Below are 16,555 nucleotides of genomic sequence, written 5' to 3'. Positions count from 1 at the left end.
ATGTCCTGCGGGAGGGTAATTTATAGGAGTGCAGTGCAGATTCTGTACGCAAGACGCGTCCATCTCTTCTAATAGTGTGTGTTGTTTATAACAAGTTCTTTCATCATGTCATTTTCAATCATGCTGCTAAGTGCTAACATAGTATTTTTTTTTTGTGTATATATTTTTCTTTCTCAACTAAAATATTTGTAACGAAAAATTATAATAAAAACTTTATGAAAATTTCATTTACTTTTACAAAGTGAATCAAAAGAATAACATTCCAAAACGGAAAAAAAATAGGGTTTAAAATGTTTGAGATTTTGAAATTAAAAAAGAAGTACTTGTTTATAATACTTACAAAATTATTGATAATAAATAGTGTAAATTGTTTTTTTTTTTTTAAGTGTGAAACTAAACTTTCTTTTACAAAAGATCCATATATTCTTGTTTCGATTTTGCCTTTTTTTTTGTTTTTGAAAAAGCTTTCTTTCTTCGAAACCATTTTATTTTGTGGGGGTTAAGTATTGATGATCTTGTCTTTGTCGTGAAAAATAAAATATGGACAAAAGAAAAAGAATATTAAAAAAAAAAAGGGACGGTGTGGAAGTGGAGATGATAAGAACGGTGTGGTGAGGGCTATGAAAGTCAAGTAATTGATTAGATAGCCATCAACTCCGAGATGATGTTGACGTCAGATAAATAAAAACCCTTAATTAACATGAACCACCCCAACAATACAATTTAATTTAAATTTACCAAAGTCACTCTATACAATTTTTATTTTATTTTCAAAACTATTTATTACTCATTTTTTCATTTCACATAAATATCTTTCACTAATAAGTAACTAAAAATTTATATGATACATTAGATTAAATACGAATTTACGTTACCAACATGTAGTTTATCCAAATTATACATTTTGATTATTTTAAATAACATCTTGACTCTTCGGTTCGAAGCTTAGAAAAAAATTAATTATAAAGTTAAAGTCCGATGATTATCAACTTATTTTTTTTAATAAAATCAAGTTTAAATATTATAAATTTAAGATAAATTTATTTTTAATTTCTTAAATTTAAAATTATTTTTTTTTAACTTTTGTAATTTAAAAAAAATATTTGTCTTTATATTTAATTTTTTTAAAAAAATTTATTAAATATTTTCATATAAAATTTATCTATTAGTATTTTTATTAGTAAAAATATAATATTAAATCTAGTTGATGTTATGTAATTATTTTAATTTGTCACTTTCAAATATATTACTAATACTTAAAAGATTAATTTTTTTAAAAAAAAATTACAGAAATTAATTTTATTTTAAATTTTTAAAAATAAAAAATTACCATAAATTTAAAGGATAATAACATTTAAATTTAAATTAATTGTTATTAGAGTTGATGTTTATTTCATGCTATATAGCAATATAGTGTTATATATATATATATATAAGAAAAAAAATGGAACAGGATAATTATGATATTTCGAACAACTTGTGTTAGGAAAACCTTGTATTTTTTAAATAAAATTTATATTCCACCAAACCAAATAATACTTAAGTCTTTTTTTTTATTGGTTAAATATTACATATTTATTAATATATTGCACTCATAGTTTTATGTGTATTGTCTAATTACACATTGTTGATGAATATTTTAACTTTTGATGCCTCATGTCGGAAAAGAAAATGCATAAAATAATTAATTGCTGCGTGCTGTGAAAAAAATTATTTATTTTTAGTAGTTCTTAAATTTATTATGTAAATAATAATGTCGAAGGGTTATTTTTTTCAAAATAAAATTATCGAAAGACTGCTTCTTCAAAATATAAAATATTTAATGAATGTGGAGATAATTAAAAAACAAAAACTAATAGAACGACATATTGAAAATTAAAAATAATTTAATGATTTATTTTTTTTAACCTACAAATATAAATCAAAACAATAGTAATGAGCACTCTAAAAGAAAATAGTACACCTATTTTAAAAATAAATAAAATAATTAAATTACTCGATTAATATCAGGCACAATAATTGAAACGAGTTATTTTTTACAACATTATGTGCATTTTATAATTTAAATATTTATTTTATATAACAAAATTTTATAATTAATTATATAAATTAGTATTATATTTAAATATATAAATAATATTTAAATTTTTTATAAATAAATATTTTTTAACATTTAAATTATATTTTAAATCTAAAATAAATAATTTATATTATGACATAAATATTATGCATATATATATATATATATTATAATTAGTTCACCATATAAAATAAAAGTTTGGATGATACATGACATGTTTCTTGTAATGTGATAAGTGGGTGGATGCATGTAAGAAACGGTCTCGTCATCGGTTCTGATTTCAACTTCAGGATTTGTTCTTCATTATCTAAAATGGAAATCTTTAATTGATAATTGATGCTGCATCTACTCCCACTTATCCCATTATTTTCTTAATTTTATTTCTCTAGGCCTCATCACAACAAACGTGAACCCCTCCTCATGCAATCACACGCCTCAACCTCAACCTCTTACCTCTTACCTCTAGGTATCACCTAAGATGTCGTATCGTAAAATCCACCGCTGCAGTACCCTCTCCTTCCTACACAAAATTTAGAAACGCTTCTACCATATTTTTATTTTTTAACTACAAACTTTAACTACTATTTATTATGCTCACTGCTTTGACTATCGTATTTATACTTATATATACATTATAAACTTTATTAAATACGTATCGTCGCCTTCTATCATTTAACAAATACTTCAAATTCTTTCATCAAAGTAACGTTTAGTAGTAATTCATAAGTTAATTACCTTTTTTTGTCAATTAAAAATATTACTAATAATTATAAGTGAATAATATTTGATATGACTATTTAATTTTTCAATAAAAAAAATAAGTAATTAAAATAATTATATAATAGTATAAATTAAAAATAATAAGTTTAAATTGTATAAATATGAAAAATAAATAATATTCTTTTTTGAAATATCAATATAAAAACATACTCATGATTTTATTGGTAGTAAAAAATATTTAAGCCAATATAGTAACGCTTAATGTGTTTAGTTGGTTGTAATAATAGTTAGATAGTAACCCGAGCGGTTTATTTGATAACTTGCAGCGTGGATCAAACTTCACAACAGTTGTTCTCACCAGAAAATGACCTGAAATATAAATTTGATTGTAATGTATTTGATAATATAATTTTTATATCATCAATTGATAATAGGTTATTGTACCGTGGTGGCCGACCAGAGGTAGGTCGGTAAAATGCCGATCATACAAGAGGGACTCAAATACGGGAAGATTAACTGACTCACTCGGACAATCAATAAGATCCCACGATCCGTGGGAACGGTAATAAATACCGGGAGTTACGAGTCTATAATGAAGCGTGATTTATGGGATCATAAGTGTGATTCATGTCTATAACACTACACCGTTATATATAACAATGATTAGGTTAAGGCGGCAGATCAAGACTGCTGTCAAGTTCTTTTAGCTTGATATCGCTAAGGGTTCTTCGGCGGCGGTCTCCAATACTGGAACAGTTATCGTATCATAAAATATGAAATTTAAATGAATTATTTTAAAAGTTATATTTAATTAAATATAATATAAGTAAAAATGAATGGAATTAAAGCTCTATAAAGATCATAGATTCCAACAAAATTTTCTAGTCTCATATGAGGGTTGCTTTCCAAGTCTTCCAGTGGCCAGAAAAGAAAACAATAAAACAAGTTTCCCCATGACTTTAAGCATAAAACAACATTCTTGCCCATTGGTTCAATTTCACAATAAAATTGAAATTATTCTCTTCACTCCACACTGTGGGCTTTCAAAATTTCATCACTTTTCTTTCTATTTTTTAAAGTGACAAAAAAATCTGTTCGGTTACTATAATTTATTATTACTGTTGTAAACTTGTAATAATATTCTACTACTCTTATCTTTTCATTTAATTTTCGCCATAAAGAGATTATTGAGAGAGAGAGAGAGATATATCTTGTTTGATTAATGTGGCGTATTACACGCTGCACCGCTTTCCGGAGACCCGGGGCGTCTGAGAGAGAAAAAGTCGAAAGGCGACACAGAGCGGTGATTATTCCAAATGACCCTCAGTAACCGCGCGCCACGTGGCACGATAATTACCCCTCAGTCGACATACATGGCAGACGCAGAAGCCGTCTGTCACACACGAGCGCGGTGACACACAAATCCCCCACTACTTTAACCGCAGTGTAAAATTGCAGTTCATGTTCATTGATTTTTTTAACCAAACCACGGTCACCGAGAACCTAACCACGGTCAAACGCGAGTTAAGTGGCAGTTTATAAGCAACCCAACCCTGCCGGAGTTTCTGTAACCAAAATTCATCACTAAAAACAATGATGCTCGGAGAGCACCATAGAGCCAATCCAACGGTTCACGTGCCACCGTGGCCAACTGACGATAATCCAACGGCTGAGATGTTTTCGCCGTTTCTAACTAACGACGCCAATGCCGGCGAGTACTCTCCGTACTATCTCCAGGAGGCGCTAACGGCGCTGCAGCGTTATCTACCGTCAAACGAAACGGACGCCGATTCTGACTCGGAGGTTGCGATGGACGCGCCGGTCGACGCGTATTCCTGCGACCACTTCCGCATGTTCGAGTTCAAGGTGAGGCGGTGCGCACGTGGCAGATCGCACGACTGGACGGAGTGTCCGTACGCGCATCCCGGCGAGAAGGCGCGCCGCCGCGACCCGCGGAAGTTCCACTACTCCGGCACGGCGTGCCCGGAGTTTCGCAAGGGAAGCTGCAAAAAGGGCGACGCGTGCGAGTTCGCGCACGGCGTCTTCGAGTGCTGGCTCCACCCCGCGCGCTACCGGACTCAGCCTTGCAAGGACGGCACCAGCTGCCGCCGGCGCGTGTGCTTCTTCGCGCACACGCCGGAGCAGCTAAGGCTGGTTCCGATGCAGAGTCCGAGAAGCTCAAACTCGCCGGAGTCCTATGATGGTTCTCCGATGAGGCAAATCTCGATGGCGCCGTTTATGTCTTCTCCGGCGGCGTCTGTCTCCCCGCCGGAGTCGCCGCCGGTATCGCCGTCGATGAACGAGATGGTGGCTTCTCTGCGGAATTTGCAGCTTGGGAAGGTAAAATCCATGCCTCAGAAACGAAACGCGTCGATCGGGATCGGGTCACCTTGCTTCGGGTCTTCACCGAGAGGTTCGGTGCTCCGACCCGGTTTTTGTAGCCTCCCGAGTACGCCAACTCAGCAACCGGTTCGGTCGGGTGTTAGTTATTTCGATCTTTGGGAGAAGAGTTGTTGCGAGGAAGAGCCGGTGATGGAGAGGGTGGAGTCCGGGAGGGACATTAGGGCTAAGATGTTTGAGAAGCTGAGCAAGGAGAATTCCCTGGACGGGTCGGGTTCGGGTCAGGTAACCGGGGCTCCGGATGTTGGGTGGGTTTCAGAGCTCGTGAAGTGATGGGGCTTTTATTGTTTGGAGTTGTGACGGTGTAGTGTAAATATTTGATTTTCATGGTATGGTATGGTATGGTATGGGTGAAGAGGATAATCTCTTTTTTGGGGGGAGTTTTCTTGGAAAATCAAGAGTCAAGTCAAGACCTCTCCACATGATGCATTGATTTGGGAGATCAAAGTATCCAAAGCTTTTGTATAGTTAGTAGCTTACTATTATTATTATTGTTATTATTATGAATATGAATTATTATTACCATGTTTTAATTAACTAGTGTGTCTGTTATTGTCCCTTACTAATCTCATTGATGTACAAATGTATAATGTTTAGGATCCAAGCCAAGCCAAGCTCCTTCTAGCTTGTCATGCAGATTATTTATGTGAAGTATATTTTGTTGAAAATTTTCTGCTTCTCTGTGTTCTCTGTTGTGACTTTGTTTTAATTGCTTGTCACAGATCTTGTGGTTGTGTTTTTAGCTTGCAGAGGAGGTTTGGTTTTATTTGGGACAGATTCTCTTCTGTTTGTGTAGTGAAGACGAGAGTGGAAACCAGAAACGATTTTGCTGTGGTGTATCAGAATAACTTGTCTAAATCTTTTTTGTGGTTGAAACATTTGAGATAAATTTGCGGAAATTGGGATGGAAGTGAGTGACTGATTTGGTTTAACGGTTGGATTCTAACTATTAAAAATGAAAGAACTTATAAAAAATAGTGTGAAGTAAAATCCAGATACCCTGTACCCTACAACAGCACCTAACATTTGGCGGGTAGTGCATTTGGGATAAGAGCATGGACTTGGCGCAGCATGGTAAAGGAAAAGGTTTGGATACGAATTCATGAGATATAAGGTATATATCTTCAGGTTCGTTTTAATGAACGTGAAGGAATGATTTTTAAGCTCGCATTTACACATGATTTTTAAAATAGTTCTAAAATCTTCCAATTTTGTTCTGAGAAATTAATAAGTGGGTTTTGATTAAATTTTAGTTTCAATGCATTTTGAAATTGTTGTTCTCAATCCATTAGAGATATGGCAATAATATAGTCTATAGTTTTTAATTATATGATAATCCAGTTGTAGTTAGATTTCCATTAATTTTTACATTAGTCAATGAATTCCATTCGAGAAGTTCCTTCAGTTCTATCTCCTCATCCTCGTGCGGTAACCCATTTTGACACGAAAATGGTGACTTGTGAGTTTTCTTTGCAGTTTTGTCGACTTGCAAAGAGATGGTTCCATCGATGATGTCAGTATGTGACCCTCAGAGGAAGCATTACTTGTTAAGAAAAAATATCGATCCTCTTGTTATCTCGAGTGTAGAAGACTAAGCCGATGAATGAGTAAAGCATAGGATGTTTGTATTATGTCACTAGATTCTTATTGCCCCAGCTAAAGATTATTAGAGTCTAAAGTTGAGCAAGTCTTGAGTTAAAGTGACCCGATGAATGGTGTATTAAATTATTAACCACGTTAAAAGGTCAGAGCAAGTAATTTTACATCAATAGCTAGTTTGAAAAGTAAGCCTATCACTCATCGCGATCATAGATCTGTCATCCTGAAATGGACCGGGGGAACCTATACATATCTTAAATCCAAAATTGTCAAGGGTTTTAGATTGGTCTGTGTTACTTTTTCTACTTTTTATAATCATATTATTGGTGATGATTTATCAACTTTATAGATTATTAATATCTGTTGAATAAACTAATTGATTTTAATGAAATCTCTAAATTCCAATCGTGTTATTTTTATCGTAATAGTGTTCTCAAGTCTTAACCCTAGTGGCTAGTGGTGGCACGTTTGTAAATTAAGAGTAAAAAGCAAATCACAATAATCCTTAAATTGACATGAACGTCTAATAAAGGTGTAGACCGTATGGTGCTTGTTGCCCCACTATGCCATTTCCATTTGGGGACATAAGGTCCTCGGATACTTGTAATATGTTCCAGAAGCATTTAGTGTGCTTGTCTTTTATATGAGCAAATTTTCACGCATTCTTGAGTGTTCTATATAAAATCTCAAGTGGTCCATGTTAGTTAGAACGTGAATTCTCATAAATTGTTGTTTTATAAACAATCATGTGAAATGTCCAAGATTAAATAAATTTGCAAACCATTACATTTAAATAAAACATTTTCAATGCTTTGAAATTATTGATATTGATTCATTACTACATGGTCTTTTTAACTAACTTTTTTTTTTCCGGAAGATTATCACTTTAAACTAATACGTGATCGTTGTATCAAAAGTTCCAGCTGGAGAAATCAGAGAGGGAAAAGGGAAAATAAATAAACCGGAAAGAAATTACTAGTAGCTTCACAATAGGCATGCCAACTCTGAACTTAATAACAGTTAATAGGGATAGTAACTTGTATTCTCATCAATCATAAAAGACAAATTTTTTGTCGCTTTCTTCTTGAGTGGCCATGTCTAGGAATTCTTTGACACCGGAAAGGGGAGCAGTGACATAGAATCAAGAAATGGGACATATGGTAAGTGTTCTATATTGTGTTATATTTGTGATGCATTAGAGAGTTAATTGATGCATATTAGTGCTACAAACGCTATGTTTTTTCAGTTATATATTTGATTCCTCTCGATCATATTTGTAGGAGCATTCAGAGAACTACAAGTGGAGATTTGATAGGGAATTTTACAAGCATTAACATGCCCTCTTATGAATTTTGAAAAGGGGAAACGTTGAAACTTTTTTTTACTATGTAATAAAAGAAAAAGAGGACAAACTATTACATTCTTTCTGTAGAAGTATTAACAAAATTTTATGAAAAAACATTAAACTTGATTAACGAACCAATTGACTATTTTTTCCACTAAGAATACAAACATAAAAGTCACTGTCATGGGGAAGAGCCTATGTTTTCGAAAGTAAAAGTTTCATAGCATCCCCTGAGTTGAGGGAAAACTGTTGGTTGTGTGCCAACAGGTTTTTGTTTTCAAAAATATTTATGTAAATGAATTATTAAGCAACAGACAAGATTAAATAGCTTGTGCCTTGTGGCATTTTGGCGATAAGATGCTGATGGAATTGACTAATACTGCCATATATACTATACAACGAAATTGAAAACACTTTCATGTATTATATGTATCCATGCTATGCATGTCTATATTCATTACAGATTATCTCTCAAAAGAGAATATTAATAATGTCCTTGGCGCTATCCCAAAAGACAGAATCCTGCAAAGAAGATAGAACCTCTTTAGTGTGCTTTGAGTTGGATTGATACCTTCCTAGTTCATAATTCATATCACTCTCTGGGTTGGTGTTTACTGTGCAAAGCCTTTTTTTTATATTTTAAAAATAAGATAAATAATTTCTTATTTGACTTCATGTTCCATTTGGAGTTTTTTTTAACCATGTTATTTGTATAAAGTACTACTAATTTTATTGATAACTAATTTTTATAATTTTTAAAAATTAAGATCAAATTCAGCTTTTAATTTATATTTATATATATATATTAAAATTTTCTGAAAAATACAAGTCTCTTCACATAACGTGATGAAAAGATTTGAAGTGAGAACAAAATTGAACATATGAAAAGAGAATTAAGTTTTTTTTTCTTTCTTTCTGCCTTTTGTAGGTTAAGCTCAAATTAAGTAATGAATAAATCAAGCTATAAAGGTCTAAATTTAGTTAGTTTTTAAAATTTAAAACTAAAGCCTTACATTTCATTAAATGAGTTCAAGTTAGGCTAGTTTTAGGCTTAATGTCAAGTTAGGTTAGTTTTAGGCTTAATGTTGGTTGGATTATAAATAGATCTAAGTCAAAAGGTCTAGATTCAAGTTGATATTCTAAAATGAGGCCTAACTCAATTATGTGGAATTTTTTATTTATTTTATTTTAAGATAAGTCCTTGTTAGGCCATGATTTAGTCAAGTTAAAAAGGCTTAAATTAAATTCTAGAAATTCAAAATCTAAGCCCTACACTTCAACAATTGAGTTGAGGCTAGGTTAGTGCGATAACAAAATGAGCTCAAATCTTATGGGTATCCATAAAAATAGTGTTAATGGAAAGAATGAAAAGACATGATATGTTTATTTTTCCTACTAATATATAATTATCTAAATAAAATACGTGATATTATAAAAAAAAAAATTATAATCTACAATCCTAAATTGTAATATTTTATTATATTATAATTGTTCTATTTTCTGTTGACATTTTAAATTATTATTTTATATACTAAAGTCTTTTTCTTTTTTTAATTATGTTTTAGTTTCTATTGATATTGTTGGACAAAACAATATCTAAAACAGTGAAATAAGCGTTTACACAAATATGAAAAATTTCATTCTAATGACGAATTAAATTAATCTATCTATTTGATCTCTTCATGTTATGTTTTCTCCATTTGAGAGTTATAACACGTATGATCTCCCCATGCGAGAATACCATACTGCTATATGGAACTCATTAAATTGCAAGTGACATGTTAATTGTTTATTTGACTGATTTGCAATTATAAAGTGGTTCGAGTTTGTCAATTGTCAGAATTTCTAATCCTTGATTTTTGCTTTAAGATAAGAAGAGCATAAGAATAAAGAACATCATACTACCACATTTGTTATTTATTCCTTTACCCATTTTCTGTTCTTCTTCCCTTTCCATTTTGAATGAAATTCTAAATTCGATTTCCAAATATGCAAAATTTGTTTGCAAGTCTTCAAAATTCCTTTCACAGTTTCACATCCAAAGAGGTTGTAAAAAAATTCGTTCGGTTTTTTCAGGTGTCATGAAACAGACACTTTCTGGATCTGAGCTTTTGCGTCATAACATTGGGTCTTTTTGAGAACTAACTTCTAACGGTATGTTTGTATATTGGGCTTCAATGTTAAAAATGCAATTTGTAGCCTCATGATACATGCATCTTGTCTCTTTTATAAGTATATCTTTTTTATAAAAAAATAAAAATTCTTAAAATATTTTTAATTTTTAATTTTATATCTTCAACTTTCAATTTATCATCCTTTCTTCTCTTTTTTAATTTTCACATTGTTTGTGGTGAAATTCGTTTGAGTTCTTTTTATTTGAACTAGCACAAAATTGTTTCAATTTAGTTATTTACGATTAAACTTTCTTAAGAATGGAGACAGACGAGACAGAGTGACTAATAAGTACTTATTTCCAGATTTTCATCAATGATTATCAAGCAATAATTTTCATGCATGTAGATACTCAAATAAACGGAATGAACAATACATATATTAACAATACAAATCATCCTCCAGTTCGCATAATTATCAAGTTACAATGTATAGTAATCTGGAGAAGAAAATAAACTATGAAACTAAACTATATTAAACTAAAACAACCTTAGAAAAAGAAGGAAAAAATGTGGCCAAGAAGTTGTCATACCCAACAGTTCCATGCACGGAAGCCATATGCGCAGACAGTGAGTGCTTGAGAATGCAAGTATGATTTTTTGCGACCTTCGTACATGAGGTTGCTTCTTCTATTTATAGAGATAATCGAGAGTGGTTAATCTTGTGTGGGTTCAACGTGGGCGTATAACCACTGTCCACTATGTAAACTACGTGGCCTGAGCGTAACTCCTCGTAACCGTTCTTCTATGCATTTTTATTTCCTCGACTTGATCTTTAGTAACCACTTTGGTGTAACTACTTAATTGCTAAAAAACCTCCAGTAACTTCCTCTTACATTTTTTCGAGCAATCCTCGAATATGCATGTCTATAACTTCTGATATTCTTTTTTGGTAGGTACCTCTTCAATCATCCTTTTCTTCGAGTAATTTGTATAAATATTTTTCGAGTGACCCCAACACACATGCACTCTATTGTCTTTTCTTCATTTCTCACTAATTTTAGTAGATCATTTTAGTTCTTTTGCCTTTTACATTACTCTTTTTTTGCTTGACTTCTTTTACTTTTCACTCTCACCTAGACCGTAAAATTGATGCGCGACGACGTTGTAGACATGTGTGGCTTCCTTGACCATTTCTGTCGAATTAGATGCACATTTTTCTTTCAACACTTCCTCCTATTTCAAACCTTCAAAAACCTTAATATTAAATTTAGTGTTATGAAAAAAACATTTTGGAACACTAATTTAACTATTTTGGGAATAGTAAAATTAGTGTTTTGAGAAGTATTTTTTAGAATTTTATTTTTTTTTACATATTTTCGAAAAGTACTTTCCAAAATAGTAAATTTAGTATTTCAGGACTAACTTTTTCCAATAATGTAAAATAACACACTTTCGAAAAGTACTTTTCAAAATAGTAAAATTAATATTTTGGAAAATACTTTCTCGAAATGTGTTATTTTACATAATTTCAAAAAAAGTTCTTTTTGAAACTATAAATTTAATTTTTTGGAAAGTACTTTTTAGAAATAAAGATGAAAATGTAAATTAAATATATAAAAGGATTTACTTTTTTTTTTTTCCAAAATCACTTTTTGAGCACTTGAATCCTAAATAGTCTATACAAATAGTCGAAACTTTAGTCCATTAGTATTAATCAAACAACCATGTGCATGCCCAACATAAAATAACATGCAAATCATCAAAAAAAAAAAAAAAAGGAAAACTGAAACTCGTAATAAATATTAAACAATAATACAGTCATCCGAGAAACAAGCATCTAACCTACATAATAAAGCAAGTGTAATGCAAGCATGTCTTACATAAAAGAAATGTACGAATTATTCTTTTCTTTAAGTCCCAATTAACTCTCTTTTCATTTTAAATCGAGATTCTCCTTCGGATAAAAGAAAAATAAATAAATAATCAAAATTAAAATATATTTAATTCCTGAATTTTTCCCTAAATATCCTAAAACAATTATAAAAAGAATAATAAAATACAAATAGAAAAATGCAATGCACATGGTTATAAAAAATGCATGCATTGCGTATTATATAACAAAGAAATATTGACTGATAAATCTACATCGGTTTTTCAGAACTGATGTAAAATTGTATATATTTTCTACATCGCTCTATTCTACATCCGTTTTAGAACCGATGTAGATGCCTTTAGAGAATCGATGTAGAATATGCATCTTGTAGTAGTGCACTGACAGTATATAGGTGATTAACTCAATTCTATTATCCAACTTTCAAAATTGCATGTTTTATCTCCTAATTATTTTATTTTATTTATTTATTTTTTTACATTTCATCATCTAATGTTTGATCTTTTTATACTGTTAGTTGTCTACTAATATAATATATTTGATTGTTAATGTAACATATCAACTTTAAAATAATTATATGTAAATATCACCAATTAACGTGTTAGCAGTTAACATGTCAAAATAGTCAGTGATGAACATAATATGTAAATGGTTAACCAATAATATTGGTATAAAATTGAATAGAAAACTTTACATAATCTTGAAACATTATGGAAAAAAAAATGCAATGAACCCTTATTTTATTGAATTTGAGTACCCTCACTATTGACCGGCACTCTCTTCAGTCTTTTTACCTTTATTTCCAAAGAATAGCCAACTCAGTAGGTTGGAAATACCGAGCACACTGATTCAAAGTAAGGAGAGAGCAGGTATGATAAGATCATAAAAATGGAAACAAAAAACAAGAGCCAAGTCAGTTAGTCAGTCAGACAAAGTCAAGAGTTTAAAAGTTCCGACACATGTAGATGTGTTTTTAAAACCACATGTTTTGTGCTCACTTAGTCACTTTGACATCTTCTCCAACCATATACACCAAATATTTTTCACTCTCTCTCCATTTTTTTTCTTCCTCTGTGATTGATCTTTGTGGTATATTCATTTCAGTGGCCAAGTAGGCCATGGGAAGGGCTCCATGCTGTGACAAATCTAACGTGAAAAGAGGGCCATGGTCTCCTGATGAAGATGCCACCCTCAAAAACTACCTAGAGAAACATGGCACTGGTGGTAATTGGATTGCTCTCCCCAAAAAAGCAGGTTTCTTTATTCATCACTCCCTGTGTTGTCCTCTCTTAATTAATTATTATTCTCACAGAAAAATTCATCTTCTTTGTCATTCATTTGTAGGTTTATCTGTATTTTTCTTAATAATACCAATAATATGACTAAAATTGTATATATAAATAGAGATAAATTTGATAAACTAGTCTTTAGAGTTGAGTTAGGTCTGAACTAATTCCAATATCTTTGAAAAATTGTGTGCTCTTTTAGGCCTTAGGCGTTGTGGAAAAAGTTGTCGTCTAAGATGGTTGAACTATCTCAGGCCTCATATAAAGCTTGGAGGTTTCACTGAAGAGGAAGACAAAATTATCTGCACCCTTTATGACACTATTGGAAGCAGGCAAGTCCATTATAATCGTTAATTATTATAATTTATTTATTTATTTTATATGAAAGTATAACATAAAATGCACTTTATTTGAATTATTGATTTTGAGAATATGCAATCCTTTTGCATTATTACCAAGTGAATATATATGCAACGCTTTTTCCCTCAGGTGGTCCCTTATAGCAGCTCAATTTCCAGGGAGAACGGACAATGATGTGAAAAATCACTGGAACACCAAGCTAAAGAAAAAGTTCTTGGCAGAAAACACAAGTGTTGCCACAAGCAATAATTACACTTACTCTGAACAATTCTCAACTTTTACTGATCTTCAACCTCAAGTTGAGGCCTTTATCTTGGACCAAAAACTGAACTCACCTTGGTTTGGCTCCAACCATGTTTATGATTTGGAACAAACACCAATTCCAGTTCCTTTTCCAATGCCTCAAGAATTTGAAGCTTTTGATACTGGAAGCAGTTGTAGTAGTACACCACCCTCTAAGGAAGTTTCAATGCTTTCCAATGCAGCTTGCTTAGTACAGCACAACAAACATACACAATGGTTTGGTTATGACCACCATGCAAATCATGAGGATGATCCAACTTTGCTTCAGGTTGTGCTTGAAGATCTGCTGAATCATGGATTTGCTTCTTCTAGTAGCCAAGTTGATCTACCAAAAAAAACTTGAAGGAAAATAATTTAAGGGCATGCATATTGCATGCATATGGAATTAATGACCAAGTTATTTATATTTTATACAGTAGTGGTAATCAAATACCTCTTACTAGTGTTTAGCTTTCTGATTAAAGCAGTTGGTTATATGTGGAATTGTGTGAGCTTCTGCATTGTTTTCAAACTTAAAGATGAGTGGTGTATTATTGGAAGTATATGAAATTATGCATGTTAGTCAAGAGATCTACTGCGTGTCTTTTCTCATGTTAGAAGAATCTGACTAATGGTATGCTTTTTATGGAATATAGTTTGTCATATAATACTGTGGGTGTGTGGGGGCCTCAAATTCAAAGAATGTGATGGCACGTGGTCAGCAAAATTTGTTTGGTTGTTCTTAGTGTGGTCAGTGGTCATGAAACCAGCGTTGGTCCTTAAGCAATTTCCAAAACGGGAAAAAGGGATTCCAATCTGACAATAACAACTACATCCGCGACTATATATGTGTCTCTCTTGCTTCATAACTTACCTTTGCTCCTCACTGCACACCCATCTATTTCAGATACTATAGTCTGTAGTATCACAATTCACAAAGGTGAAAAGAAATCTGCTTACTTTTCTTTCACACAAGCTTTTACCCATTTATTATGTAATTAAAGTTTGTTTGAATATAAATTTACAAGTATTTTTTTTAAAAATTATTAAAAACTACTTTTGTAAGAGAAATTTTAGAAAACGTTTATATTTTGTTTCTAAATAGATTGTTATTATACACTTATAGATGTTTACATTTTGATTGTACTTCGATATTTTTTTTAGTCTAAGTTTATTTTTTTATAGAAAATATAAAATACTTCTGTTTATATATATATATATATATATATATATATATATATATATATATATATATATATATATTCACAACTTTAAATAGCAATTTTCGCGGAGACATTTATCATCTTTAACAATATTCATTAAAATATTACTATAAACTAAATTAATAAGTAGAGAAATATTAGCATAGATAGACAAATATTTTTTATATCAATATTTTTCTTTATAAGTATTTTTCAAAATTAAGTTAAAAAATAATATTAAAAAAATATTCCTATTATGTATAATTATTTTCTGAAATTGAAGTCTCATACCGAATAAAAAAATAACATATAAAAATATATATAATTATAAAATAAAATTTAAGATAAATTTTTTTTTGATATACATAATCTAAATTTGATAGTAACTAGTTTAGGATATTTTCTCTTGTTAAAAAATATTTAGGATATTTTAAATTTTAAAAGACTTGTCATAGGATATAAGTAGTGATACAATCTAGTTTATTAAAATATTACAAAATACTACTTTGATAGTATTTTAAAAATGTTACCATTAATATATAAAATATTGCTAAAAGTATTTAACAACACAATTTAGTTTACATTTGGTAAAATATCACAAAAATATATTAACAATATTTACTCATATTAATTTAACAACATTTTTCTAATATTATTAAAAACATATTTTGATGTAGTATACGGATTCATCTAGAGATATATTTATTTCTAATGATTAGTTAATATGTTTAATGAATTTGATATTTTATAGTTGAAAAAATAAAGTGATCATCAATTTAGTTAAATGAGATATTAACATAAAGAATTATTAGTAGATGATAGTATCAAAAAGTTTACTTTACCTACACAGAAAATTTAAACTTTTGCATGAAAGGAGTATCTTTGGTAAACAGAAACGACACGACAGATATGTAATTCATAAGAGGCTGAGATTCTTACCACGTTCATTTGAGATCTCAAATCAGTATATGTTACTATTTCTCATAAAATTCCATATACTTAAAAACGTTGCAAGTCAATTAAATTAAAATGACATTAATTATGTATCAAATTTCTAAAGACAAGGTCTATGGATACATTTTCTTTTGAAAAATAGAGGAAGCTTTATTTGAACAGTCAATTTGATTGATAATTCGAATGTGCGAAAGTCATACTGTAGAAAATAAGATTGGATCAGTTTGAATTATATGATCTAATAATGTAAGGAAGAAAATGAGGACCGAATATTAGCTTCCTGTTACACAAATATCTTTAAAGTTGAATAATAAAAAAAGGA

The 16,555-nt window shown here is 30.8% G+C and overlaps 2 protein-coding genes across 2 annotated transcripts; both read left to right on the top strand.

Annotated features, from left to right (window-relative positions):
- The first annotated feature begins 4,352 nt into the window (after positions 1 to 4,352).
- OZF2 (Zinc finger C-x8-C-x5-C-x3-H type family protein) lies at positions 4,353 to 5,868 on the top strand. The gene has a single exon (XM_020366326.3). It carries the CDS (start codon positions 4,394 to 4,396, stop codon positions 5,471 to 5,473), a length of 1,080 nt encoding a protein of 359 aa, XP_020221915.1. The 5' UTR covers positions 4,353 to 4,393; the 3' UTR covers positions 5,474 to 5,868.
- A 7,171-nt stretch (positions 5,869 to 13,039) lies between these two features.
- LOC109804485 (transcription factor MYB36) lies at positions 13,040 to 14,664 on the top strand. Its single transcript, XM_020366319.3, has 3 exons — positions 13,040 to 13,403; positions 13,638 to 13,767; positions 13,925 to 14,664. Exons 1-3 carry the CDS (start codon positions 13,268 to 13,270, stop codon positions 14,439 to 14,441), a joined length of 783 nt encoding a protein of 260 aa, XP_020221908.1. The 5' UTR covers positions 13,040 to 13,267; the 3' UTR covers positions 14,442 to 14,664.
- The last annotated feature ends 1,891 nt before the right edge of the window (positions 14,665 to 16,555 follow it).

Source organism: Cajanus cajan, chromosome 1, assembly GCF_000230855.2.
Source record: "Cajanus cajan strain Asha chromosome 1, NIPB_CcT2T_4, whole genome shotgun sequence".
In the NCBI taxonomy this organism is placed as follows: Eukaryota; Viridiplantae; Streptophyta; class Magnoliopsida; order Fabales; family Fabaceae; genus Cajanus; species Cajanus cajan.
The sequence above is the reverse complement of the archived record's forward strand: the minus strand, read 5'-3'. Positions and strand labels throughout refer to the sequence as shown.